The sequence below is a fragment of the Rissa tridactyla genome, chromosome 1, assembly GCF_028500815.1.
Source record: "Rissa tridactyla isolate bRisTri1 chromosome 1, bRisTri1.patW.cur.20221130, whole genome shotgun sequence".
Lineage (NCBI taxonomy): Eukaryota > Metazoa > Chordata > Aves > Charadriiformes > Laridae > Rissa > Rissa tridactyla.
Window position 1 is genome coordinate 203,330,028 of NC_071466.1, and position 27,338 is coordinate 203,357,365.

The 27,338-nt window shown below is 40.4% G+C and overlaps 1 protein-coding gene across 1 annotated transcript; it reads right to left on the reverse strand.

Moving 5' to 3' along the window:
• Positions 1–656: 656 nt before the first annotated feature.
• SLC26A4 (solute carrier family 26 member 4) lies at positions 657–26,327 on the reverse strand. The gene is made up of 20 exons (XM_054213010.1): positions 26,002–26,327; positions 25,485–25,624; positions 24,111–24,221; positions 22,389–22,579; positions 21,742–21,906; positions 18,985–19,137; positions 18,791–18,873; positions 17,707–17,854; positions 15,151–15,264; positions 14,297–14,374; positions 13,999–14,094; positions 12,450–12,556; positions 11,022–11,091; positions 10,598–10,690; positions 10,400–10,495; positions 8,373–8,603; positions 6,843–6,897; positions 6,459–6,604; positions 5,180–5,263; positions 657–3,548 (listed from the first exon to the last, which is right to left on the reverse strand). Exons 1-20 carry the CDS (start codon positions 26,157–26,159, stop codon positions 3,525–3,527), a joined length of 2,343 nt encoding a protein of 780 aa, XP_054068985.1. The 5' UTR covers positions 26,160–26,327; the 3' UTR covers positions 657–3,524.
• Between the last annotated feature and the right edge of the window lie 1,011 nt (positions 26,328–27,338).

Below are 27,338 nucleotides of genomic sequence, written 5' to 3' on the forward strand. Positions count from 1 at the left end.
GGCTGCTCGCGGTTAGGCTGCGTTTTTACCATGGAAAAGTCGGATTCCTGTCAATCGGGGCCGTAGAAGTGCCAGTGACTGGATGGGACAGGGGACCTCCAGTGCACCCTAAGGCTTCACAGCATTAGAGCTCACTGCCTCGAGAAACTACTGTGTGTAATTTCCACAAACTTCGCATTTTGTAAATCCTGTGTAATTTGGTGGGATACTGCCATTATAGAGTGCTTCTGTAGCACTGGAGAAAGGAAAGGAATATAAATACAAATAAACCATAGGTTATAGATGCGGTATAGGAAGTGGCCTCAAGCAGTCCTTCCGCAATCCGAAGGTAGCAGCGGCTCTACTCCAGCACCCTCACTGAGTCTCCAGGATTGGGATCTCTTGTCCCTACAGTGTGCTCTTGTCCCTGCAGACAACGTCTCCCATCATCTTTATAGCCTTAACATAAAAAAGCTGCCGTTTAAGCCTAATGTTTCTTTTCTTATCCCCACAAGGCAGAGAGAACAGGTTTTCCCTTTTGTCTTTGTCCTCAAAAGGCAGACCCAAGGGGAAGCATGAAGCTCATCCCTCCATAAAATACTTTTATTTTCCCACAATTAGAATTCATAAAGAGTTTTTAAAAAAAACCCAAATGCGCAGGTGCACAGAGCCTGTTTTCAATGTGGACAACTTTATTTTCTAGTTAATGGATACAATTACTTTTAAAATACAGCTTTTTAAAAGGATAAAAAACAAATTTAACACCTGACATGCAAAGACAGGGTAGTAATACTCAAAATGCATACAAAAATATCACTTCTTCATTCTACTCGAAAAAGAAGCACGGCTAGTTGCATTGCTTATGGATGTTTGAATTAGTACAAAATTGTACAGAATTTTAGCTTCATTGCAAAATCCATTATTTGGGTATCCTTCATTTTGATGGATACATAGATAGAAAATTAAGAAGCACATACCCCCTGACCCACGGAGAAAGGTATTTGAATGCCTTCTGCATGTTACCTCTTACCGTTCTGTGTAACTATAGGTTTTGTGTGCAATGCTATTTTTCAGGAAAAGTTGAATGTTTTGTGCCAGTTAAATTAAGAAAAAATACAACCATGCCTTGAAGAAATATGCAGGCTAAGAATAAGTGCATTGCATCATAATTTATCACAATTAATTCCAGACAAAATGTCATCTGGAAAGCAAACTGGAAGACTGTTGAATACTTAATTGCTTTTTCTAAATACCTGTATGGACAAGAACTGGAGAAGGTTCAAAAAATAACCAAAGCCCGCATTTCTGTCAAGTAAGAATCTATACTCAAACTTCACAGTGCAGATGTCCTCTTGAGGGAAAAAAAAAAATTCCACTGCTATCATTTTTTATACCATCTTTTCCATAGTATTTGTTCTGCATAAAAATCAGCTGAAAGCTCACTTATCAGTCCCCGGTAGGATATTTTACTTTTTACGTAAAATGTACATCCACTTTAGAAAAGCAATGCAGCTTCTGCCTTGTCCTTCATCGCCCTGTGCTGCGTGTACTGGCAACAGTGGCCTACATTCTGGTTAATGTAAGCTGGGGCCACGGCCCGATAGGAAAGCTTTGTCAGTAATGTGGGCAGAAGCGGCAACCTCCCGCGTTCGGCTGACGAATGGAAGGGGAGAGAACGAGGACAGGTAGCGCTAAAAGCGTGAATTGCCAAATCCCAGCCTGAGCCTAAGCATTAGTGTAAATAGAAAATAATGCTCCCATCTGAGGAGGCGCGGATCAGTCTGATTTGCCGCTTAAACACACGCCTCGTTCTCACTTTGTGGAGATGCCAATCTGACGTACAGATGGTGTACGTCTATTTGTAAAGACAAACCTGCATTTTTGCTGGGTGGACTGGAACACCAGTATCACCTAGGCTGATGCCTGTATTGCATTTGAAATGAGAAAATTCACTGACTGTCATGAGGACTGAAGTTTTTGCCTTAATTAGAGAATAAAGATGTCAGTCTGATGCTGTTACTTACTATGCAAGATACTGTCCAACTGACTGAAGGTTACAGGATTTTTTTCACGGATTTTGATGGAGTTCACTCAGGTCCTTAGGACAGAATAATTTATGTAGTGCTTAGCTTTTAACCTGAGATTTTTCACTAACATTACTTGCAGCAAAAATCTTCTTTGTGCAGTGTGATATAGGAAAATTTCTCTGACATAATCAAACAAGGAGACTTAAATATGTGAACATACTGAAGGTAATTAGCCCACATTGTGAAACTTATACCTGGACATTTCTTACACTTTTATTATTATCTGTTCCCTCACCATGCAGGGTTTTTTTTGATTAAAAAAATTAATGCAGTGCTAAAAAATTTAAGGTAGCAGTCTGTTTTCCATCAAAACACATTTCTTCTTCATGAAAAGTAAGAACATTGATTTCCTGCCTATCTATTTTATATAGTCCTAAAGTAAGGATTAGAGTTTTGCAGGTCAAATCCTTTAACTTTTGTAAATTATTGCACTTGTGCATTTTGGACTGTCAAACTTAACAGCAGTGGTTTGATGTAAAATATTAAAAGACAAAATATGCTATATAAAAATATAACTATTCATAAAACTAAATAAACTCCTATATTCCATTTTTAAAAACCCACAAACCTGTGTACTAGGTCACATTCTGACTTTCTTACTTGCACTCAGTAGCAGCCAGTTCTACAGACTCCATTAAGTACTTGGGGACTAAGCTTTTCCTTAATCTAATTTATGTCATAATCTGCCTCTGGATGAAAGATATGTAACCTAGCCAAAATAATCTTCTGTGTATACTTAGTTTAGGGACAATCATTAATAGTAGTGCATGATTTACTACCATGGGATTAATACAGAACTAATGAACCCATATCCAAGGGTCTTTTCTTTTGAAGCTTATGCTATTTAAAGTTTTATAGTAGTTCAGTGCCATTTTATGTTCATGTGACTGTTTCACCTATCACCTGTTTCAAACAACCTGCAGCAATTTAAGGAATTGCTTGGAAAAAATGATCACGATACAGTTTTCAAGACTTGTCACCACATGTACGCTCACACTATTGTTCTAGAATTGCAAAGCCTTGGCCAGCTTGAACCCCTGCCCCCTTGCTAGTCATTGTACAAATACAGAACAAAAGGCTTGCATCCAAAGATTTTGGTCTCTTCAGCTCTCCTGGTCAGACCGCAAAGCAGAGTTTCATCCTCTACACACTGATAAAACAGTGTAATGCACCTCTGCCTCACTAGTCCCAAAACTGAGTACATCTTTTGTAACAGTCTTCTGATTCTTTTTTATCACTATATCATATTGGAAAGTGCTTGCTGAATCAAGGTCCAGAATATTTCCAGGATAACGTTAACTAAAAATTGGAGATTTCTAGAGATCTATATCGTTCAGACAAACAATCAGGGTTTTCTTCAAGTGCAAAGATTGGTTTCATCGCAGAAAATGCTTATATAGTACCGGTGCATAAATATTGCTGTGAGCTCACAGGTAAGACAGTACCAGCAGTCCGTCCTCATGAAGCAAGCCTGCGCATAGCCTAGTGAAATGGTTTGCAAAAGGTGGAGAGAAACGGGCCATGGTTAGTTCTGAGTACACACCGCTTGGAAAAATAAAATGTTTGTGCATGTGTTAACTAAAAACTACCAAGTTCAACCTGGCCTTAATGGAAGTACAGAGAAAGTAACTGTTCTGAGGCAGCGTCCCTTTGGCTTGTGTCCGCATTGGACAATTCAGTCAGGAAGCTGCGGGTCTGAAGGTTACTAGCTCTCACCTTCAAAATGTGGCTATAAAGGTGCAGGACAGAAACCTCTCAGAACACTCTTTGACCTTGGATTGTTAGTTTTGTGTCTGGCTTCTTTTCTTATTTAATAATGTAAATATCTAACCAATCCTGTGAATAACAATCAGAATTCCTGTCTTTTGGGCCTGCCATTCCCAAATGCTTCTGTTACAGAATCATGGTGTCTTTCTAGCTTTTTTAATCCTTCATTCCTTTCTGCACAGTGACTTAGAGAATAGTGGAAAGTGCTTCTCCCCATGTTACTGATAAAGAGTAATATTTGGGTCTCTTGCAATATTCATACCAATGAAAAAAGGAGGGGGTCAATCAGGAGTACCAAGTATCACGATCTACTCACCAAGCCCCAATGAAGTTTGAGAGGCTTTTGTTTAGGGTCTTGGCTTCTCCTCTCACCCATCTGCCTTCCAAGCTGACCCTACCTTTTCCTACAGGACTTCATGCTATGGTGGAAACTACAATGCAGGGTAATGCTGAGAACCTCTACCCAGCCACAACCTTGTCCTGCCTGCTTGTCTCCAGGGTCCTCTACATCCCACATGCACAGCAACCTTGCTGCCGCATTTTGCTAGAGCATGACAGAGGGAAGGGTCACAGCATGCCTCCAGCCCCTTTCCATTGCTGCTGCTGGAGCAGAGAGGCCAAGCACAGGGCACTACCCCATTTTAGACAGGGAATTAAGAATGGAGTTCTGACTAGTACCACAGTAGCATAATAGGAGGGACACATAATAATCATGCCTTTACCTACACGGAGTGTTGTAATGCTTCCAAGGTATTGATACATCATTAGTTTAATCCATCCCAGGCTATAAAAGGGCATTTAGCCCCATCTCCTATTTTCTGAATAAGTGGCCTGTGTGCTGCACTGTTATTTTACCAGTAAGTGCTACTTTCTTTTCTGGCAGTATTCTGTAAATACAAAATACCATGGTATTGCTTTAATGGACTTGTGTTGTTGCATGTTAGTTATGCGCAGTACACTGCTTTGCTGCAGCTGCCTGTAAAACGTTTAGATTGTGCAAAAAGATGCCTGCTGTGTTAAACAGAGGAATGAAGGTGGAAGTTGGCCATAATTTTTGGACTTGGGTGCCTCAAGCCTTACCAAGTCTTCTCTTAGGCACCTAACTCATGCCTGTGTAAGGCTAAAGAGGTGCTTGTACACATACAATCTACTACATCTCGGAATGACCTCGACTTTCTCCACCAAGCACTGACAGCCAGGTGCCCAAGGAGGGTATTTATTTATGGAGAGGGAAACTGTTGAGGGCTCAGTTCATCCACCATCCTCTCACAGCACGACTCAATGCAAAGGAATAAAGCCAGCAGTATTCTGTAAGTACTAGACACATTCAGTTTCAAGGTGCGTACCTCTTCCTGAACATCAAGTTCATCATCAGGACAGCTTGTTTCTGTGAATTCTATGGGTTCTTTAGACTCCTGCATGAGTGAAATCTTGGTAGAAAGAAATGAAGAAACATGATGAGTTACACATTGTCCTTATCATTTAAGTTGATTTATTACTCTGAAGTACCTTAATATAGCTTCCCCAACTCACAAGAGTCTGTTGTTTACTGTTCCTTGACAAAACTGTTGCTTTAGTTGAGCTGAGAGGAACTTAAATGTTGGAAAGCTTTTGGTTCTGCCTCTGCTGATATGACTAGTTATGGCTGTATAAAAATAATAAAAGCAGAGTCGATTTCTAAGATGCTGTATGGCTCTGCCAAAATGTTAATCTTGATTATAAGACAGGACAAAACTTTAGATCCTGGGTAGTAAGCAAAAATTATCAAAAAAATAAGAGCTCCATCCTGGTTATTTAACAGTAATATTAATTTTAATTACTATTTATTCATAATACTATAATAGCGATTGCTAGGGAAGGAATTGTAGTGAAAAGACAGGATATCATTATAAGGCCATTTTTCTAATGTGGCCCCACATCTTTAAACACTACAGAGTGTTCTTATCTTAAAAACTGCAGAATACAACTAGGAAATGCACAGAGAAGGGCAGCAGGAATGAACACTAGTGCGGAACAGCTTCCGTGCACTCACACCAAGTAGAACAGGACTCTTCAGCTTTGATCAGAGGTATATGAAATTATTAATAGCGTTGGGAAAGGGAGCAGGGAATGATTACTCATTGCAGCTAACAATCCAGAAATCACACAGGATTAAAACAAATGGGGAATATTTGTCATGTAACACATTTCAAATTACAGAACCCATCACCACAGGATAGTGTCAAGCTAAAACATGTAAAGGTGTTCCAAAAGGAGTATGACACACGCATCGAAGAAAACTCCATCTGCAACAATTAATATATTGGTTCAAATGCAACCTCCAGCTGAGGAAGTTCTTAAGCTGCCAGTTGTCAGAAACTAGAAAATGTGTATTAGGATGAAGTGTTCTTCATATGTCCTGTTTCTCCAGTTCTTTTCACTAACAAGATCCTGGGGTTGACAAACCCTTCTTTTGATCTAGCAAAATATTCATGTATTACAGAAGCTGACCAGTTTACTAGACTCTCACTTTATCCGTACTACAGCTGTATGTCTAGTTTTCAAATGTGCCATGCTGTAATGGAAATTGCAAGAATGAATACGAGATGATAGAAGGATGGGAAACATACTACTGGATGTTCTTACCTTCTCAAAGACAGGATCCTGGTTGTCACTGTATGTCATTTGATTTCTTATGTAGAGAACAGCATCATGGACAGTCAAGAAGAATATGTCTTTTCTGACCATATCATCAAAGAAGGCACTCCGTTCCAGTTGAGATATAAGGTTGTCTGAATAAAATCAAATCAATCAATCAATCAGTCATAGCTTTGTCTTTACTTTCCATATTTCCTTTAAATCCCAGCATTCTTTGTGTCCCACTGCAGCCCACTATGCTTATCAGTGTGATAACTCCAGTTTTTATTAGAACAAATGCTCCCACAGACACATCTAGAGATCCCTTCTCATCCCTCCTCATCTTCATTTTATTCTTTGCATGAGTGGTAGTAGAAACATTTGGATGTTTACCTTGATATGAAGCAAAGTATACTCTCACATCAATTCTCTCAAACTCTCTAATTATCTAAAAAAATAAAAGTTTGCAACAAGAACATAAATAAATAAAGTCTGTAAGGAGAAAATACATATATGTCTATATATGTAATGTATAGGCGCACACAAACACGTCATTTTTTTCTGAGTGTCTTAATTCCAAATTGTATGTTCTGTTTATTCATCATAAATAAGGAACTGCTACACTTAGCTATACTTAAAGATCCAGTAGTTAAGTACCTGGTTTCTGAAGTGGTTTGTCTTCAACTATGTAAGCGGAACTATCAATTTTACACATACATACATTGCCGCCTATTGAGGTTCTCATTCTGTTCTCATAATATGAATTATCATGTCTCTTCAAGTGAGAACTACGTGGGCCTGAGCAAGCTTTATTTCCCCCCAAAATATACGTGATATGATACAATCTTTCATTGGCATATGCAAATTTTTTTACTCAGATTTTTCCCTCTTGCAGTGCACCACATGGACCTGTTCTTGGATGAAAAAGCTGCATATGGAAAAAATCATGTCTGTGGACCCCATATCTCTTTTGTGCCAGAAGCCGGAACTGAATCAAAACTAGGCAGAAGGCTGAAGCAAGGCACAGCATTCTTGTACTTCAGTTAGATAAAAGGTGGGAGACTGGATTCCACCCCGGCTCCCTGGTGGCAGGCAAGTTTCTTAGAAGGGTATTTTCAGAGGTGATTGCTAATTCCATCCCCTTCTGTTCATTGATAAACTAGAGTAATCTAAGATGTGGTTTATAGACAAGCTAAGCAGTCCCAACTGCAAAATGAAGTTAGTGAAAGCAGCAATCTGAACATACAAAGTATCATAAAAGATTGAAGATTGAACAATCTGGTCCTACACACTTGTAACTGGGCAACAAAAAATAATGGAAATACTTGGCCTTAATCTTTTCACCTAATTTCCCTTTCCCTAATTTTGCAATATTATCTCCTTATTACATAGTGTGGTGTTTGAAGATGAATTAATGAATGTTGATGAAGTGCTCTGATATTAGCCACAGAAAACCCTATAAAGAAATGAATCATTCTTCCTTCCTTCATAATTTAAATAATATGGAATGAATAAATAAATCATGTGGCTAAAGACTGAAAAGTGATGGTAAGATGAAATTTTTACTACCTCTGTGTTGAGTGAGCATCATCCTGTGCCCAGATTAAAGCAGGAGGCATGTGGAAAGAAAATATACAACTAAAATACTTCATAACATGCATACAAAGGGACCATATTTTGCAGTTCTCATTTTAGAGTACTTGACTATGCGACCTTCATATCGTTCTTTTAGTGCATTTTTAAAATTTTTTTCCACCTAAAATATGCATACACCAATATTCTACCTCTTGCTGTGTAAGTTTTGAAGGTATTTTTCAACATCAGACTTCTAAAAACTCAGCTAAAAATTCAGCTAACAGCTCTTGATTTACATACTACTGACTAGATTCATTTTCATGGAACACCAGAAAAAAATGCACTTACCGTTTTTATTGATTTCACAGCTACAATATCCAAGAATGTTACTGCTCCAAAATCAAGAATGAGACTGTGGATGGGCACCTTGGGGATGTTTACTTTGACTGGGAGTTCTGAATTCCAGTCCACCTGGATCTCTACTTCTTTGGTGGGAACTTGAAGATCTTCGTTGTCTTCAGGTTCCTCATCAGGCTCAAAAGCTTCATTATTAATACCAGGCTCACTGATGATGCCATTCTAAATGTGCAGATAATATATGGAATATATCATTTAATCACGGAGAAAGTTTTGGGGTTACAGGAAACACTTCCCTGTGATACCTTTTGTTTCAGGAATGAACAAGACGGAGACTTGTGACCAGTACCCCCTGCTCCCAGCCCCTGGAAATGTGGTTAGTATAACTAATGCCATTTTATAAGTCAAGCAGCCGTTCTCTGTGACCAACCAGGTCACGTATTCATTCCCTTTCCCTTCATTCTCAGGCCTTAAAGGTCCTGTGAACCAAGCAGACAAACAGATTTCTTCTTCCCCTCCCTACCAGCCTTAAGATTCCTGGGCACCAGGCCGATTACTCCCTTCCTTGCCAGCCTTGAAAGTCCCAGGCACCCGGCCAACCAGGTGTTGTTGATGACCCTGTCACAGAACAGGTAAGTGTAATAGCGCACAGAGCACTGTCCATAAAATCAAGCAGTTACAAGTCCTAAGTGGGGAATTGGACTGGAACTGCTGCTGGACAGTGAGACCCATGATCCTCGTGGCCAGGGACACCTGCATCATCATCTGCTTCCTGTGAGGACTGGGTGAGTGACTTGTCTTCTTTTATATGATTTTTGAGTCTAGATTATGATTGTTATACTGACATATCAAACCACGTATTAAGATCTGACCCAATCTGCAGAGGGTCCAGGTGATTAGAAACCATAAGTTAAGGTCTATGTGATTAGAAACTGTAAGTTAGGCTGTATTATAAATTCTGTATTAAACTACTTATAAATTGTACTACATTGATTCTGTTTGTAGAAATCCTGTGCCATTCTAGTAATAAATTCTGTGATATACTAACCATAAAATCCTGTTAAGGAAAATAAAGCTTTAATTGTAACTAGAATTTAGTGCCATCGTCATTCTGCCAAGGATCCCTAAGAGAACCTGTCTGTCCCCTTAGTCTTGGGTGGCAATACTGCATCCAAGAATTTAAAGAAAAACAAGATAGAGCACATTACCTCCTCCTCTGTGCAGTGTATTTCCTTTCCTCATTTTTTCTTTGTTAAAAGAGCATCTTCCTGCAAAAAGGCCACTATCCAGAAAAATAAATACCTCAGAGCTACTCCCTCCCTCATTAGCTTAATTTCTAGGAGATATTTGAGACCAGCGTTTTCATATTTGAATTAGATTTACTATATATGATACCATGGTAAAATGGTCAAAAGCTGGAATGTCACATAAACGAGCATTTAACTGCATCATAAATTGTAATATATATGGGAAACAGTACATCCTGCACTGAGAGCCATGACAATAGAAAACCCATGTCTAACTTCCAGCTCTGGAGACTGAATAGCTTGCCTGTACCTGTCCACCCCTGTAAGCATTTAATTATTGAAATGTATGTTCCACACTTAGAGGAACATACGCTGCTTTCTTTAAAGAGGATGTGGAAGGCCAAGTGATACAGCTCACCTGTGCATAGCAAGCTGTGTAACAGGAGTATGTACACATGGAAGAGCCAGCACTTTTACTGCACAGAGATAATCTGAGGTGCTGAGAGGTAGAGGTAAGTTCAGGGAATCCCTTGCTTCCACTCCTGTTACCACTATGACTGTCACAGCTGCCTGAATCTGTGGGGTCTTTGGCAATAGGTGTACTGCTCTGCTAAGTCTCTGGCAGGTCCCAGACTTCCTACCACAGTAATAAGTCACACTTTTCCATCTTTATTTTAAAGATGAGTACAGAGGAACTCATAATTAAGGCTAAAGTAATAAGCTGTAACAGTAATCCTTTGAGAAAGAATAGAAAGAAAAAAATAGGTTTACCTTAGTAGCTTTTAATTTCCCCTTCTTGATTAGCTTTTGTATCTTCCTCAGTGCTTTGAGTCTCTTATTATATACCTTGACTGCATCAAATCCCACCTAAAGAAAAAAGATCAAAATTATTTAATTTTACCTAAATACAATTCTGATGAAATCACAAAGACAGTTAAGAAGCATCCAAAACCATCACATATCACTCACTGTGGATTTGAGGCTGCTTTTCAGTCCATCAATGTTAGCATAAAAAATTGGACTTGAAAACTTGAGAATCTTCACACCTTCTGGTTCTATAACCTATTGCCAAAGAATATAAGGTTAAACAGCAACAACCATATTTTGGCTAATAAGAAGCAGTTTAACCATTTCAGCAGTTAACTATGTATCTAATTCACAAAAAATGGCGTATCTTTGCTGATAACTGAGGTGATTCAGTTTTTTGAAGCTTACAGCCCCAGCATGCAATATGGACCGACCATCTGGATCAAGATGAAGAATTTAATGCTGAAACCTGTTATCTTTGAGATACAAGTTATCTTCCAAATTCAAGTTGTCCACGATGTGCAAAGCACAGCCTTGTCTTACACTGGTTTGTAGACTGAAGGGGAACAACTTAGCAATGACTTACATTTTTGTAGTCCTTGACCTTCTTGTAGATGTCTGTACCAGGAATGTTTCCAAAGCCACCCCATGAAGGACTAACAGAAACAAAAAGACAGTGAAGGTAAACATCATACTTAGGCATTGACAGAATTGAAGGGATTGCTGCATACAAACTGTCATAGACACTTGTAGTCTGCTCTTTTCTGCCAAATTAACTTCCAATAACATTGGAAAAGTGTTGTATCTTTTGTGTTGTGTGTCTTTTTCTGAATTGTAGTGAATGGTCCATTTTAAAGACAAGTTACTTTGGTCTCAGCCTACTTGCTGCACCATTTCTATGTAAAGTTGCATGAAAAAATTGTTCCATTTGTTTCCCAAACCAGAAAAAATGTTTTAAAAGTAGATTAGTTTTGTTTGAATGAAAAAACAATTTTTTGACTCTGAAAAAAACCTGATCACTTCTTTCAAATCAACTGAAACAATACATTTATATTTTTCAGATTATTTAAAACTTTTTGTCCAACCCTTTTAATTTTTCTTTCAGTCAATAACAAAGCCAAAATATTTTTCAGTCTCCAGATATATTTTTAACAGTTGAAGCAAATTCTTTTGAAGTTTATAAAGCTTCATCTGTCTTTTATATTTTGATTTCACAAATCTGAGTTGAATTTGGGAATGTTTTTTGAGGATCTTCACATTTCGGTTTTTATAGTCTACTATTCTGTAACAACTTTTGCAAGACTTCATTTGTTTGCATTTGTTGACAGTGCAACTATCCTTTAGTATGGCTAGTAACCATACTCTCTGGACTCCAGGCTGAAGGAATGGGGTTATGTTGTATTTTCAGAGAAAAGATCAATGAAAAATAACAAGATGCCCAAAGAAGGTTCTGCAAAGCCACCTTTTCTCACCATTCCACTAGGATATGTTCTTTGAGCAGCAACAAATGAGCCACAAGCAGAACATTTTGTCTTATTCTCATGTTTTCTCTTCCTCTTCTTTTACAGGCATACACTCAGTCTTGTATAAGCAGTAAATGAAAAGGTTATTGGCATGTGGAACATACTGTAGTAGTATTACATGCTAAGAGTTACTATGATGATCAATTAATTACAGAAGCCATTCATACATCTGTTTATATTTGATCGGGAATGCTCCTGTCCCTTTCTAGAACTCAGCTACGTGGGTGCACAAATAACACAGGGCTAAGTACCACCAGAATACACCACATGATATAGAACAAATACTGATAAAATAACGCATCTTCTCTTATCAGTATAATTAAATGATAGCACACAAACAGTGTTTTGTTCTAAAGAATAGATTTTTTCCATCTCAAAATTTTTGTAAACCCAGGCAGATTTTCGGACACAAATCATTTTGCTTTTCAGCGTATTGTCTTCCTTTTTCATGGTATAGCACTAACAATTCTTTCTGATCCTGTGTTACTTACAATTGAACTCTCAGCACAACTGTCAGCAATCCAAACAAAAGACCAGCAAGTAATCCCAAATCAAGTCCCAGAATGATGGATGCTACACATGTAAAAACCCAGATCATCTGGAGAGGAAATAACAAATGTCAAGTCTCTTAATTATAACATAACTCCTGGTCACGCTAAAGAATTAGTAGACCAGACAACATGAGTAGCAGAAGAATTTAACTTTGGAGATGATCATAGCACACTGGCAATTAGATGACTTTCATACAGAAGTCTTCCTCTTCCTCCAAGATGTTTCTATACAACACTATCTTATTAGGCATAGTTAGGTTTTTAGGAAATAAGATTTTTTAAAGTAACAATATCTATCAAGGATACAGTTACTTTGGTGAAATTAAAGGGGATGCAGTTAACCATTGCATTTTCTTCTTTATGATGGTGGCAGTCTTTGTTAATGTTTCTGTAGAAATTGGAAAGAATTTATTTTCCCAAGATGTAAAATACTGTAAGATGCCCCACCTGCAGACATATAGAGAGGGAAGGGGGCTCCTCAGTCATATCTAAGAATCAGAACTGTTCCAAGGAGAGGTATTTCATATTAACAGGTCAGTGGCACTCTCTAAAGTCTCCACTGAATATTCAGGCAGAACAGTTGAAGTGGGCTCCTCGGTTCCTCTCTACGTCACTGCCCAGGCAGAACACCCCGTGGATCCAATCATACAAAAAGCTCAGTGCCCGCACTTCTTACTGAAGTCAGTGGGATCTTTTACCTATAAAGAGGACTAGTAAATGATTGACTAAAAAATTTCAGATCTACCTGAGGCAGGTACTGTGCAATGGCACACGCTGTAAAATCTATGCATAGTTAGGACTGCATGGAGAAAATACCTTCCATGCAATCTTTTCCTACCCTCTTCCACAGAAAACAGAGTGGGAGATGTGAGCAAGTACCCTGAAATATGGTTATAGTGGTTCGTAAGAAAGGCCTGTTCAGCTATCACTTAGCATGCCAAATGTATCCACATTCTAGTTTACATTAGTCTTGCCACAACAAGAAAACATATTTTCTGAGGACTACCTGAGATTATCCAGGCAAATGGGATGCTAATGTGGTAACAACATAAATATATGTACATGAATTAAGAAAAGGTCAGCTTTTCTGACCCATTTAAACTATGCAAAAGATAAAAGCAGGATGGTAAAGGTGGCAACGGGCCATCTTTATCCTGATTTTCAAGCTATCTCAACACAAGATTGCTGTAGACTATGATAATTGCTATGAAGGAGTCATCACTTCACAGGAATACCCTGACAGGCACCCTTAACTGTGGGGTATAGGGAATAAAGAAGATAAGCAGAATACTATGTAAAACTCTAAAACAGGGAATTTTAAACTGGCCTCATGGCATTTGCATTTTGAGGACACACATAAAAGTTTTCTGATGTTAACTCTACAAAATTCTGTTTATGTGGTAGTTAAGAGAAACTTGGATGGCATTAAAAGGCAAAAAGAAAACCAGGCAAAAACATTCAGGAGAAAAGAAAAAGACAGGTTACTTACAGCATCCACTTTATTCTGTCTCCACAGACGGGGAACATCAAACACTTGCATGAACATGCCTTTCAAGTTAGCTATGACTACAGCTGCCAACACAGACTGTGAGAAAAATTATGAAGAAGTGCTATTCAGAAGCAAAGATGCATATTAAGATAGTGTTCAGCATTATACACTATAAATGAGAGCCTCGTCTGGTATCAGCCACCATAGTTTAAACAGGGCTATTAATCCTGCCCATCAAAGGTGAGCATTTGGATCTGATTGGTGCTGGTGGCTGTGCTGCAGAGGGCAAGTACGGTACCTTTTGTAAGGGCTCTAGCAACTTCCCCAGGGCAACAATGGAAATCAAAACAATCCCAGCAGAGATTATACCAGCAACCTGTGAAGAACAGAGTGTTTATAGGAAATGAACTTATTAAGACTCTATCTTATGTTTCTAGCATTACAAAGAAAAATGTACAAGTAGTTGCACATTACATTTCTTTAGGAACAAGGAGACCTGCCAAAATGCCATTGTGTTTAGGTGTACGTGGACAATCATTATACACTTCAGCTAACACAGAGGGAATTCAATTAAGCAGGTAGTGTAAACAACTGCACGCAAGGTAGTAGCTCTTGGAGGGGTTATGTTGCATAGAAAGATGAAAGAAGCAGAGTCTGTGTGTCAGCTGGAAAAGGGGCTGCTGGATAACCTGTAGTTCTCCACTGTTAAAAAAGGCAAAGCTGTAATACTGTAAAAGAGAGTAGCTTACTCAACATGAGAAAGATGGCACATGGGCAGATGATGAATGGCAAATGGCAGGGCTGCTCAGGCCAGCACTTGGGAACTTAAATATCTCCTAGGCAGCTGCGAGAGGATTTTTGCCCCCATCCTGAGTTCCTACTGTGACAAAGCCAGTCCTTTAATAGTGAATGAAATTCTGGGGAATTAGGCTTGAAGGATTTCTGACCCCTAATCTAACTCATGCTATGTAAAACTTGATTGCCCTCTTCTGGCAGAGCTACAAAAACGATTCACTACCAGAGCACAAGCTAGCTACCTGTGGCTTTCCATGTGCCAGCAACACTAGGACTATTTTCATCCCATTGTGAAAGCTGTGCCCTATATAAGATTAAATTTGCTTGTGCACAGTACTAGTAACAATAGGTCATTACCTGAGTCTTTCCACCAGTACTTTCTTGGACTGCAGTCCGTGAAAGAGCAGTAGTTGCAACAAAACAAGAAAAGGCACCTGAAAAAATGTTGCTGAACCCGAAGGCAATAAACTCCTGAAAGATAATTGGATGATGCTGTAAATAGAGATACCTGACGACAATTTTGCAATGGAGAATGACAACAGCTTCAACAGTAAAGTAGGTAGCACAATAATATTGAGAAGAGTATGGATTAGTAATAGTTGTTAAATGTTTACACAAATTCCTCTTATGCTAGCATAACTCCTTGTGTTTGGAAATCATTACAATGAAGTTGTTATTTCTCCCTAACATGGACATACTCGTCTTAGTATAAAGACTTTTAAAGCTTATTTCCGTCAGTGGTATCAAACCTAACATTTCTAACAATTACACTGGTATAACTGCATCAACAAATGGTTTTAGTATAAATTTAACTCCCAAGTATCATCAGCTAAACAAATAATTTTAATCAGCACAACACTCTGAGTTTAGACAAGCCTTTAATTAATGCAAAGCGTTGTATTTTTAGTAGAACTAATCAGGAACTTTGCAATAAAACACAGTTTCACTGAAAACTTCTAGCTTGTTGAGCCAGAAGTTTTTCACTCTGAACATCCCAATGAACTCACGCTGAGTCCCAGGCAGCGTTCTCATAGATTTGCCCCAGGGTCACAGATGCTGGCGCCTACTGATGCTGGTTGTTCTGCTCAAGTGACAAGGACCCTGGGAGCTTTATGTCCTGGGATCTGGGCCATTCCTCTGCTGGGAAACGAGGCGTTTGGGAGCTGCCTGCAACCCCATATAATTGACAGAAACATTGTTTTCACTAAGCTGACATAGTCACAAGAGCTTTTCACTCACTGCAAATTTTTAAAAATATATTACAAGGTTTGATTTTTTACTCTCTCCCTTCTTTTCTCCATAATGAAATTTCCTATAAGCTTTTCATTAAGCTCCACTACAAGAGCAGGATTTTGAAGTCATGTTCTTTAACAGAACAGACTTAGATTCATGCCTATTTCCATGTAACAGCTGTGCTCCGCAAGAAAATGTTGGAAGTACAGTTCCTAGTGTTCTTAGATCTTAACAATCTATGAATCTATGAAGACAAAATAAACACTGGCAGATAACAGTATTGACCTGTCCTTCAAAATTCTTTTACTACCTGCTTTTATGATGTTATTTTAACTTTCCAGTTCAGGTAAACTATTTCCCCTTCATTCATAGCTGCATTTAACTTTTGCTATGTGTAAAATTCATAGTATAGTATTGAAAGGAAGGCACTTTGCTTTTATAGACAGTAATTCTACGACTACAATATTTAATTAGTATCTTTGAAGTACATCAGTGCTGGCAGAACAGCATATTCCACAAAAAAACAGCATAAACAGCTCTTCCAGGAATATGTATTATTCATTCAGATTTATTAACTGAAAGTCAATGCAATTTAGGCAACTTTAAATCAAAGTGGTACCAGATATGAACTTTGTGTATTATAAAGTGTCCATCATATTCAGAAGCATAATTTTGTTACATACTGCAAAAAAGTGTTTCCAAAATGAAACTTATGTAATCCATTAATACTAAAATAAAGGACTCATTAAACAAAGTATTCAGCTTATCTTTTTATTGTAGTAAGTGTATTTTCTCATATGTTCAAAGGATAAAATTCAAAACTAGCAAAATTAGCGTAGATGCAGGACAAGGAAGCTTTCTGACATTCTTCTCCCACACCCATGGGGAAACCACAAAACCCCTGGTGAAAACACTGAACAACTACAGGAATCCTCTAAGAGTTTGTCAATGCATAGCTCACGTAACGTTCTAGCTATGTGCCTTCAGAAACCAACGGCTAAAACGAATCAGCCATTTGGTGCAGACAGTTATTCAAGTATGTTCATATGCTGGTCGGCATTTACTTTTGTGAAGGTGCAGGACTTACTTAGCTATACAGTTACAAGTATATTTATATTGATGTCACTGGTGTCGGGCTGAGAAGTACAATAATTTCCTCTGTCAGAATAAAATCATGCCTTAACTGAAATGTTCAACTGATACAAATCATTCATGTAGACTAAGCCTAAATAAAGGTGTCCAGAGCAGTTCCTTAGTTTGATATTGTCTCCCCAATCCCAGCAACAAACCTGAAAATATGCCTTACGAGTAGGAATGGAAAGCAGGTTGCTAAAGCCGACCATGTCAACTCATCACCAGAAAATTCCCCTATACAGTACTTATCTTTAATTACCTTTTCAGAGCTACTGCAGTCACTAAAGCCATACAGAAGGAATTGATTAGTATGAATAGCCCATACTGAAGATAAGAGCACATCTGTCTCATCTCTATGTGGTAAATTTGTCAGGTAATATATGGCCATTTCAGCTATTTCTTTTCAATAGTTGAATTTCTCCTGTCAGATTTCAACTTTAGTCTGAAAAATGTGCGTGAATGCTGTTTCTTTCATTTGGCTATGTAAGTCGACATGAAACAGAACTTAAATTCACTATGTTTATAAACTAGTTTTGTTATACATACCTGGTTTCCATCAATAGCATAGTCATACTTGGTTGCATATACTTTTCCCACAGATACGGCAATAGCATAAGCAACAATAGCAATGGAAAAGGAGGCTGCCATCATCTGGGAAAACAGGCTGACATCTGGAGGCTCGGGAGGCAAAAATCTAGCATTTAGAAAATATATTAGTGTTACCAACTTTGATTAAATTCTGTTCTTACTAGAATTGTCAAGGAGTTTGAGGCGGAGGCATACAGGTTGCTCATAATATGAAGTGTAATGTTTCAAGTTAATAAAAAGGTGGAAACAGCCCATTGACATACGGAACACGCTTATCTAGCTCACCATAGCCCAAATCCTGATGCTATTAGTCAGCAACAAAGCTTCCATTGTTCTCAGCATGACTGAGATTTGGTCTTATGATAGCAAAGTGAAAAAGTACATTTTTTGAAGCATTGAATAAAGGATGTATTGAATAGTATGATGAATTACATAAATATGTTAATGACACTTCATACTTCTGTTAACATATTGTTAACATACTTCTTCAGAAAATCTCAAAAACATTTTATCCCCCACTGTGTTTCCACAAATTTTAATTAATCAAGCTCTGAATACCAAATGGAATGTGAAGGTTACTACTGTGAAGTGCTCTGAATCTTTCAAGTGAAAGTCTCTACCAGTGTAATCCTGAACATCCTTGCTTCTGTAACTATGGAAGTGACAAGACTGACTGCGGTAACAGTTGTGGCATGAATATGAACCACACTGGGATAACTCAGGTATAGAGAGAAATTAAATCTATGTAGAATTTAATTATTAAAAATCCTTTTTTTTTTTTTTTTCACATCTTCCATAGTCATATATTCATTTCATGAATCAAGCAGACATTCCTAAGCCCATTTTACAGATAAAGGAAAGCTAGGCAACACATTTAGGTGGCATAATTGACAGAGCCAGAAGTAAACCCGACAAAATCTACATCGCTGAGTTCTAAACTCAGGTTACAGCTCTCAATATCTCTTTTATGTCTTTTCTCTTACCACTGTCATTTTTAGCCAATTAAAATAATACCTATTTCCCAGAAAACAAAGGCACTCACCCTCTTGGAATGCTCTTAACAATGCCTGCATTGTATTCTTTTTCCAAGTCAGCACCGTATGAAATGCCAGTGGCTACTATTGTCTGTAATAAAATAAAACAACAGTTTTAATACTTAAAAAGGGTTCTTGTCTCCCTGCAGCTAGCCCCATCTATTTTATCTGTTATCAGTTTTTGTTGTGCTCCTTTGCTTACCACAATAACTTCTATTGGTATAGGTATAGGTATCTTGTGTTTGAACCGATCGTTTATTTCTTTAACTACCATGCAGACAAAAATGGTGAGGAGTCCAGCAATAAGATCTGCGATGTTGGTGGTACCAATTTTTTCAAATGTTTCAATAAGAGTCTGAAAAGTAAAAATGACAACATAAAACATGCCCATGTCCACTTGAAGGATGTGAAAATACTCATGAGAAGATCCAGATGCTTGGGGTTTTGGAGGAGGCCAAATTACTTCTTTGTTCAAGCCTGGAGGAGACCGAGGATAATGTACTGTCAAGGTGCTACGGAACTAATGAATGGATTTAATGGTGAATTTAACTGAAAAAGCATAACTGCAAGAATTGTCCACATCCTGATTTTTAGGAAATTAATACTAAGTAAGAAGAGCTAAACCCCTACCTGTGTTTTACCTCTACCTGTTCTTGGAGCAAGGAAGAGAAGATCTATAGCTGCTTCACTTTGTCCAAATAACAAGGAAGATACTAATTTTTCTATTCAAACGACAGCTATCAGTCCCACAGGCAAAACTCTGGTTCACTGCATGCCCAGTACATACGGTCTGTGGATTACGTTTCCTATTTACACTGTTGACTGTGTACTGACTCATCCAGAGAATGAGTATGAACACGTGGGTCCTGCCAGGCTGCGGAGATTCCTGTGCTTGAGAAAAGCAGTCACTAAACCTCACCTTATGGTACATTAATCCTCCCAGCAGAGTTCAGTCCCAGGCTGGAGGATTGTCTCAAGTGGGCTGCGATAGGCAGCTCCATTTTCTATCCTTGCTATGCCCTTGCTTGGTCCTATTGTTTATTGCAAACAAGTGCACATAGAAAACATAAAGGGCTGATTACAGAAAAGCTATAAATACCACCTCTCTGTCCTCCCCCTAAGCATCAGGGTAATTCTCACTTGCCCCCTGTCTCCAAGTAAATGTAATTATTCAATGCATAGCTTTAACAGAATGAACTAGTAGAAAAGGCATTAGAAGCAGACTTCTTTCATCCTGGTTAGCTCCCCAAATACAGAGCTGTCAGTTTAAAGTCAAGGGGAGGGTTGCAGCAGCAGTACCACTGCTACCATTCTGAAAAGACTCTGGTTTTGAAATAAAACGTCTAAGTACTTAGTCAGCTATGTTTTCTAAGCTAAAGAAGAAGCCTTCCTGAAACACTGACTCAGATGCCTTTCTTCAGGTGACTGAAGACAGTTTTTGCCCATTGTACTGCTTACCACGGATCCCATTCTTACTGACCATCTCTCTCACTGCCCCACTTCCCAGGGAAACAGCAACTTCCTAACTTTGGGTTGCGAATTCTGCTAATGTTGGGTGCCTGTTGTTGCAGTTTGTTAAACACCACTTCTGAAGCAAGTCCAAAACTCACTGAAGCTGACAAGGCAAGTCACTGGTTCAGCAGACCAGAAATCACAATTTCTTTGCTCTACAGACATTGACTTGGCTCACCTGTAAGAACACAGAAGCTTTGAGCTTTAACCTAAAAAGTCAGCATTCCACTCAGCCTTGCAGGAGCTGTAAGAACCATGTAATTCCTTTTCAAAAATACTTTCTACTAATGTACCGCCCTTCAATAAACATAAAAAATAGAGATAGAAAAACCTTCTGGATTAATGAGTCCATCACCCTGCCAGGTCTGCTATAAGGTCTATTAGATAGCACTTTGTCTCATCTGATTTTCCTCGTTCTGAGGGAAAGAGTTTTCATTAATTCTGAAAAGGCCCATAACATAATACTTTTTGGTTTTTCCCCCCCTCAAATAGTCCACCAGATTTTTTTTCTAAATTTTACCTTGCTGTTTGTAGTTATATTCATCCTATTATTGCTATTCTAGATGTCTAATGTATTTTTGCTAGTCTGGTTGCTTGAACTGGCATGTAAAATCTGTAAATACATTTTTTTTTGTCTAGAACAGCCTCTTTTAGAAAGCTGTTATTCTAATGTGAAGTGCTATGGAAGATTTAAAATATTGTGAAACCGAACAGTTTCATGCTGAAGTCGGTGACAAAACTCTCAATAATTTTCCTGGGGAAGGAGACTATTCTGTAATATGAGACTTCTAGGAATTCAGTATTTTTGTAATCCGGCCAAGACATTTCTCCATTTGATCATTTCCTCTAAGATCAACAGATAGAGTTGCAACAGCAACATTTAGCCTCACCTTAGCTAGCCAGTAGATACCTGGCTGCATGGTGGGAATCCACATCCTTCTTTAGGTACTCACAAGTATGGCTACAGCGTGGAATGAAGAACTATGCCCTTTACCAGAATGACATGCTGGTTTAAGAGTAAAGGGGCTTGGGTCTGGTCAGCTTTGGGAGATGACCTGACATTGTTAAGAAATGATGAAACATACCTCACAATAAGCCAGAAAGCAAGGGGTGGGACAGAAAGTAGTATCCAGAAGTGACAACCTAGAGAAGAAGAACTGTTCCGCTGGATAATTACATTTAAACTTTACATGAAAAACTGCTCTGCCTGCAAAAGACTTCAAGATGGCTATTAGACTTTCTGTCTGGGGAACCCCGAAAGCAGATTATTAGAGACCCACAGCTACAAATGAACAGCTGCTGACCTTCCTCAGAGTGAGAACTAAATGAATGCCCTATACTTACCACCATATATATGAACCATTCCCGTATGAAATGGAAGCAGAAAATAAACAATTATATAAAAATTCCAACATAAAACCAAAACAGATTAGAAGAGCATACTTACATATATTATGGAAAGGACACCATTATAGTTTCTAGTTGAAACATTTAGGACTATTTTCAATTGTGACACAAGCACTTGAAAAGCTGCTGCAGTTGTGAATCCCCCAACTAGTGGATCTGCAAGGTACCTCACAATGAAACCAATCTGAAGGACTCCAAATACTACCTGGCAAAAACATGAAGAATTAACAGCTTGCTAAACAACAAAAAGGTACACTTTTATTTGGTGATTTCTTATGCTTTGTTCTTTTCTCTTTGTTGATACAGAGTCTTAGGACCATCTTCCCCCACTGCAGCCTACTGTAACTTAATATCATGCCATCCAAGGAAATAAAGGAGACATGAAGAAATGTGTGCTCCAGGATATGCACCACAAGCACTTAGTTTCATGCAGGTCCCTTGGTCTGCAATCACAGAGCTGTGTGATTCTTCTGTTGTCTGCATTCCCAGTCATGCTGCCACAGACTCTGCCCAGGATAAGAAGAATAATCCCCCAAAAGCTCTTCAGAATTTTAGATTACTTTCCTTTATTTTTATCTTTTACTACAGGAAAATGTCTTACTGCCCTAGTAGGTATTTCCATACCCTATGATTTCCCACTTAAATTAGAGCAATATCAACCTTCTGCCTTCAAACCAACTATTTTACCTGTAAAATTCCAACCAGAAATGTGAGGGTACTAGCAATCAGCACTCTCTGTGCATCTCTGGATTCAGTGTCTATCAGTGCCCCAGTACCATTAGTCCCTGTAGCATTACTGCCATCTATGAGAAAATTATCATCAGGGGCCATGCTCAATACAACAGATCCCACCATCAAACTGACTACAGGGAATGGACCTGTAATGACAAACAGAACATACTAAAGTTTAATGTACATCAAAAAGAAGCATTTATCAGACTAGACAAGCAAACTCTAAATCAGAAAATCCATTTAATATTTTAACTGGTCTACATTAGTAGTATTAGGGGGCCAGGAGCCACAGGCACTGCAAACGTGACACAAAGATACAATTCCTTCCTTAAATAACTTATGTTGTACATATAGGTGCAGTTTCATGCTTTGCTTAGGCCAATTTAGGGCTGTACCAAGGCCAAAAGGGGCAATATGTTCCAGCATCTCCCTGTATCAGCACCACAACCGCAAGAAACACATCACTGATATAGCTGAAAGCAGCATTTTTATTTTTTTTTTGTCAGTTAGTTTTCAGGTGATCCAGGTTGCCACATAGCTGCCTGGTCAGGAATCCCAACACCAGGTGGTGGCAGGAACATGCACCAAGGGGTAGGACCACATCTTTTGGCAGTAGTGTGGTATTACATTGGCTAAAGATGACTGAAACTATACTTTGGGCAAGATACAGAGAGAGTAATGATCATTGTGTCAGCAACACACAATCTAAAAGTAATCGTATTTGTTGCAGTTATTTACTGAAATTATGCAGAAAAGGAAAATGTCACAAAATGTCTAAAAGAAGGATAAGTTAATTTTACAGATACCTTAGCAGACACTTCACGAATAAGGGTATTGGACAAAGCATAAAAAGTGGTGTTTGATAACGTAGAAAGTAGGAATGTCAACATAAGTAGAGGTGACAACTCAGACCTGAATAGCAAATGTGAGCTCATAGCTAGGGTAACAAGAGGCTAACAAAGTGGAGAGAACATACAGAAGTATTTGATGCAGCAGAGAAGAAAGTTGATGAAAAAGCTTTGGGAGGGGAAAACAATCTATTCTTAGTAGATATGAACAAGGAAAAACTGTATGTTGTTAGAATGATGAAAAAGAAACTTCAGTGATCAAGCTGTAACATGAATTTTAAATGTGAGAACTGACAGGAAATAAACCCCATATTTCAAAGAAAGTATTCAGAAAGAATCAACAAGGTTTACCCATAGCCTTGATGTGAGGACCTAGAGCGAGGCTGGAGTGGGCACACAGGTTCTGGGTCTCCGCGACAGGCAAGAAGATGATATTGTCCACAGTGATCAAAAAAGGATGCAGCAAGGAAGGCTTGTAGAGAAGACTAAGAGCTCTGTTTTAGCCATCTTGAGCTTTAGCTGATAGACAAAAATGTCTGCTCATACTGCCTACTGAGGCCTTGATCTTGTCATTTCTTGCACAGAGCGTGGCCAAAGACAAGATTTAAACTTCAGCATAAATGCAGGCAAAAAGCATGCATGGGCACAACTGAAGTTAGCTATTAGCCTGTGCAGAGAAGAAATAAACCTAAAGTCCCCCACACCCACCAGTATTAATATTCAGCACAACCAATTTGGTTCAGAAAGTAGTTATCTTGTATGAATGTTTACAGTAAGGATTAACATTTTGTAACAGATCATTCACTGTAACTTGAACACGTGTCGTTACCAACTGAGATGTGCCTTGATGTTCCCAGGAAAAAGTATGTCAGGATGGGAAAAAAGGCAGAATAGAGACCATATCCAACAGGAACAGCAACCAGCAAAGCATATGCCAAACCTGAAATGACAGGCCATCAAAACGTCAGATTTTCAATCTCTCAACAAACTACAATCTTGTCTAGAATGGACTTTCAGAAAGATTTACTCCTTTTGCTCAGATACAATTTAGAATATGTTTTGTCAGTAAATCAGTTGCAGGCATATCCGTGTGTATCAACAACTGTAAATGGTTGTATATCCCACCCTGGTAGTTGGATGAATAAGTACTGAAAGATGTCCCTATATTTGTGTAAATAGCACAAAACATAGGCTCGGGTGTGAAGTTTAAGTGGGGGAACACTGTTAAAGAGTGAATGCTTTTTTTCTGCAAGTCTGTGCCTCCCTAGCACGCTCCAAGGGAACAGACAGTAGGGAATACTGTGTCTAATTAGGAATGTGTAAACTGCTTTCTGTTCTCAGTGTGAATTTTTGCCCCCTTGTGCAAACACCTAATTTCCATTGAAGGGAAATGTGGGGTTGACACAGCTAGCTTAACCTCCCCCAGTCCTGAAAAATCGTGAAAAAAGTGTAAGGACACTATTGAAATGAAAGAAATGAATATACTGGATGGTGTTGGGGTTTAGCTAGTCTTGTCTGTGAAAAAGGACGTTATCAGCTGCCTCAGGCAGAATGGTTCTGCCCTTTAAGTCTTCCTTAACTAGTTTATTTTAATTAATTTCTACTTATTTCTAACACTTTTCTATTTGTTCATCTACTGAATGCTTTCCTAATACATGGAATAAGGAAATAAGGAAAACTTAACATTCTAAGCCATGTAAGTATCCATCAAGTTTATCATTTTTTTTAATGTGAATATGCCACCACCTCCTTGAGATACCTGAACAACTTCATGGACCAAATTTTAAAGGAGAGTAGATATCTATTTTGGAGCAATAACTAGATTTTTGTAGGCAGCTACAGGAGAGCTATAGGCTCAGATAACCAAGAAAGAGGAATAAGGCCACGTGACCTATCTGATTTATCACAATGCAATTAAAATTTTAAATATCAAAATGAATACTCTTTGAGTAAAAGGCTTGGGGAAAAAAAGTTAAATACATCTTGATAGCACATCAAAGGAAATTTAAATCTTCTGGCCAAGCAGAGAAAAAAAGAATAAATTAAATCCATCAATTATTTATCGCAAAATAATACCTAATATCTAGTATTAAATAACAAGTCTCAGATTTGTAATTCCATCTGCATAACATTAACATCCCCCTGTTCAGCCTCCTGCCTTACCGACACCTCGAGAACAGGGGACTGACGTGCCCGGCTTTACCTTGCAAGGTGGCGACGAGGCCGGTGCTGACCCCCGAGATGACATCGCTGACCAGCCACTCCTTCACCCGGTAGTTGGGCAGCCACTCCAGGATGGGCAGAAAGGACTTGGTGATCTGAAAGGCCCTTTTCCTTGAACACCTGCGAGAAAACACGTGATAAGCGTTCCCCAGGGGGATGCAGCTGGAGGGCCCCCAACGGCCCCCGAGCCGACACAACGCGGGGGCGATGCCCGCTTTAAGAGGCGGAGGTTGGCAGGGTCATGTCTTCCACACAGGGATGGGGCACGCGTTAGTGCGAAAAGCGCCGTCTCCTGAAGGAAGCACCCCACAGGCAACGGCCTCCACACGCTTCGATACGAAGGGGAGCCAAGATCCACTTATCGACAGATCGGGGCTCTTTGGGCCACTTTATCCCTCGGCGGGCGGAGTTCGCCGGCGCCGTCCCCCGGCCCCCGCCGCCTCTCCTCACCGCGCCCCCGCGGGCCCGCCGCCTCTGGGGGCCCCGCCGCCACCCACCTGCAGGCCGCCTGCGCCCGCTCCCGCAGCGTGGGCGGCAGCGGCGGCCGCCGCTCGTTCTCCTCCTGGAAGCCCGCCTCGCTGTAGATGGGCCGCGCCACCACGTAGTGGCTGAGCTCCGCCAGCGGCTCCTCCGCCCGCTCGCCCGCCGCTGCCATGGCCCCGCCTGAGGCGCAGAGCAGAGCACGGCTCCCGCGCCGCCACCCCCTGGCCGCCCTCGGCCGCCCCTCAGCAGAGCTGTCCGCGTCCTGAAGCCGCGCCTCAGGCGGGGCCGCCGGCGCCTCTACCTGCCCCCGCCACGGCTCTCCGGCCTGGGGCAGGGCGAGCCGGCCCCGCCGCGGCGGCATTTATACGGCCGGGCGCTTTATTTACGGGGAAACAGACAGACCCGCTCCCGGCTGGCCCGGGCGACGCCTCCGTCCGCCCTCCCTCCCCCGCCGGCCCCGCTGCCCCCCTCGCAAGCCCTGCCCCCGCAGCGACCCTCCCGGCCCCGCGGCGGCCGCCGGGCCCGGCCCCGGCCCCGTCCCCGCTCGGGGCGGGGGACTGCATTTCAAAGGCGGCCGGCCGGCGGGTATGGCGCCCGGGGGCAGCGCGGGACGAGGGTCGTTGTCGGCGTCGATGGCTCTCGGGCGGGCGGAGCGCGGCTCCCGGCACGCACACGGGCCCCGCCGGCCGGCGGGTGGGTGGGCTCGTCCCCCTTCACCAGCTGCCCCGGGGAGCCACCTGCCCAAGGGCGGCTTGGGAAAGCGCTGGCTGTTAAGACGAGCCCGGGGGGACAAGATAGCACTAGCCGCTCCACGGAATACGTGGCCCACAGGGAAACCTCCTCTGAGTTTCCAAAGTCTTGCTGCATCCCACGATCCAAGCTCTGGGAATCGGCTCCACACAGATACAAACATCTAATAAACGGCATCTGCTCTCCGAACCATCTCTGGGCTCACTGGATGGGAAGGAGAAGTCATTCAGAGCCTCTGGGCTCTTTGCGTCACACCTGAAATGACAGAAGGTGGCCCCAGGGCTACAGCCTCTGTTTTGCCCAAGGGGGGTTGGAGGGAATGAACTCCTTGTCAGCCCTGCTGTTATTTAGGATTAGAGATAAGACTGGGGCTGAAAAAGTCAACCCTGCATGCTGAGTACTGCCTAAATGTGACAGCTACTACTGTGACAGCTAAAGCTGCCACATTGCAGCTTTCCTGTGTTATGTATGGAGGACAACCTAGCAAAGACCGTGCAGGAGCAGAGTGAAGCAAGCGTCCTCCTCGCCCTGGGAGACGTCTCAAATTTAGAATCAGTGCCAATGTTTCGACTAACACCAAAGAGGCACCGAGGGCACACAC

Coding starts and splice junctions, on each gene's coding strand:
- SLC26A4 (XM_054213010.1), bottom strand. CDS start 26,159: ATGGCAGCGGCGGGCGAGCGGGCGGAGGAGCCGCTGGCGGAGCTCAGC. Junction 10,496..10,597: donor AAAGCAGCCTCAAATCCACA/GTGAGTGATATG, acceptor TTTTTTCTTTAG/GTGGGATTTGATGCAGTCAA. Junction 6,605..6,842: donor ATACTTTGCTTCATATCAAG/GTAAACATCCAA, acceptor GATTTTATTCAG/ACAACCTTATATCTCAACTG.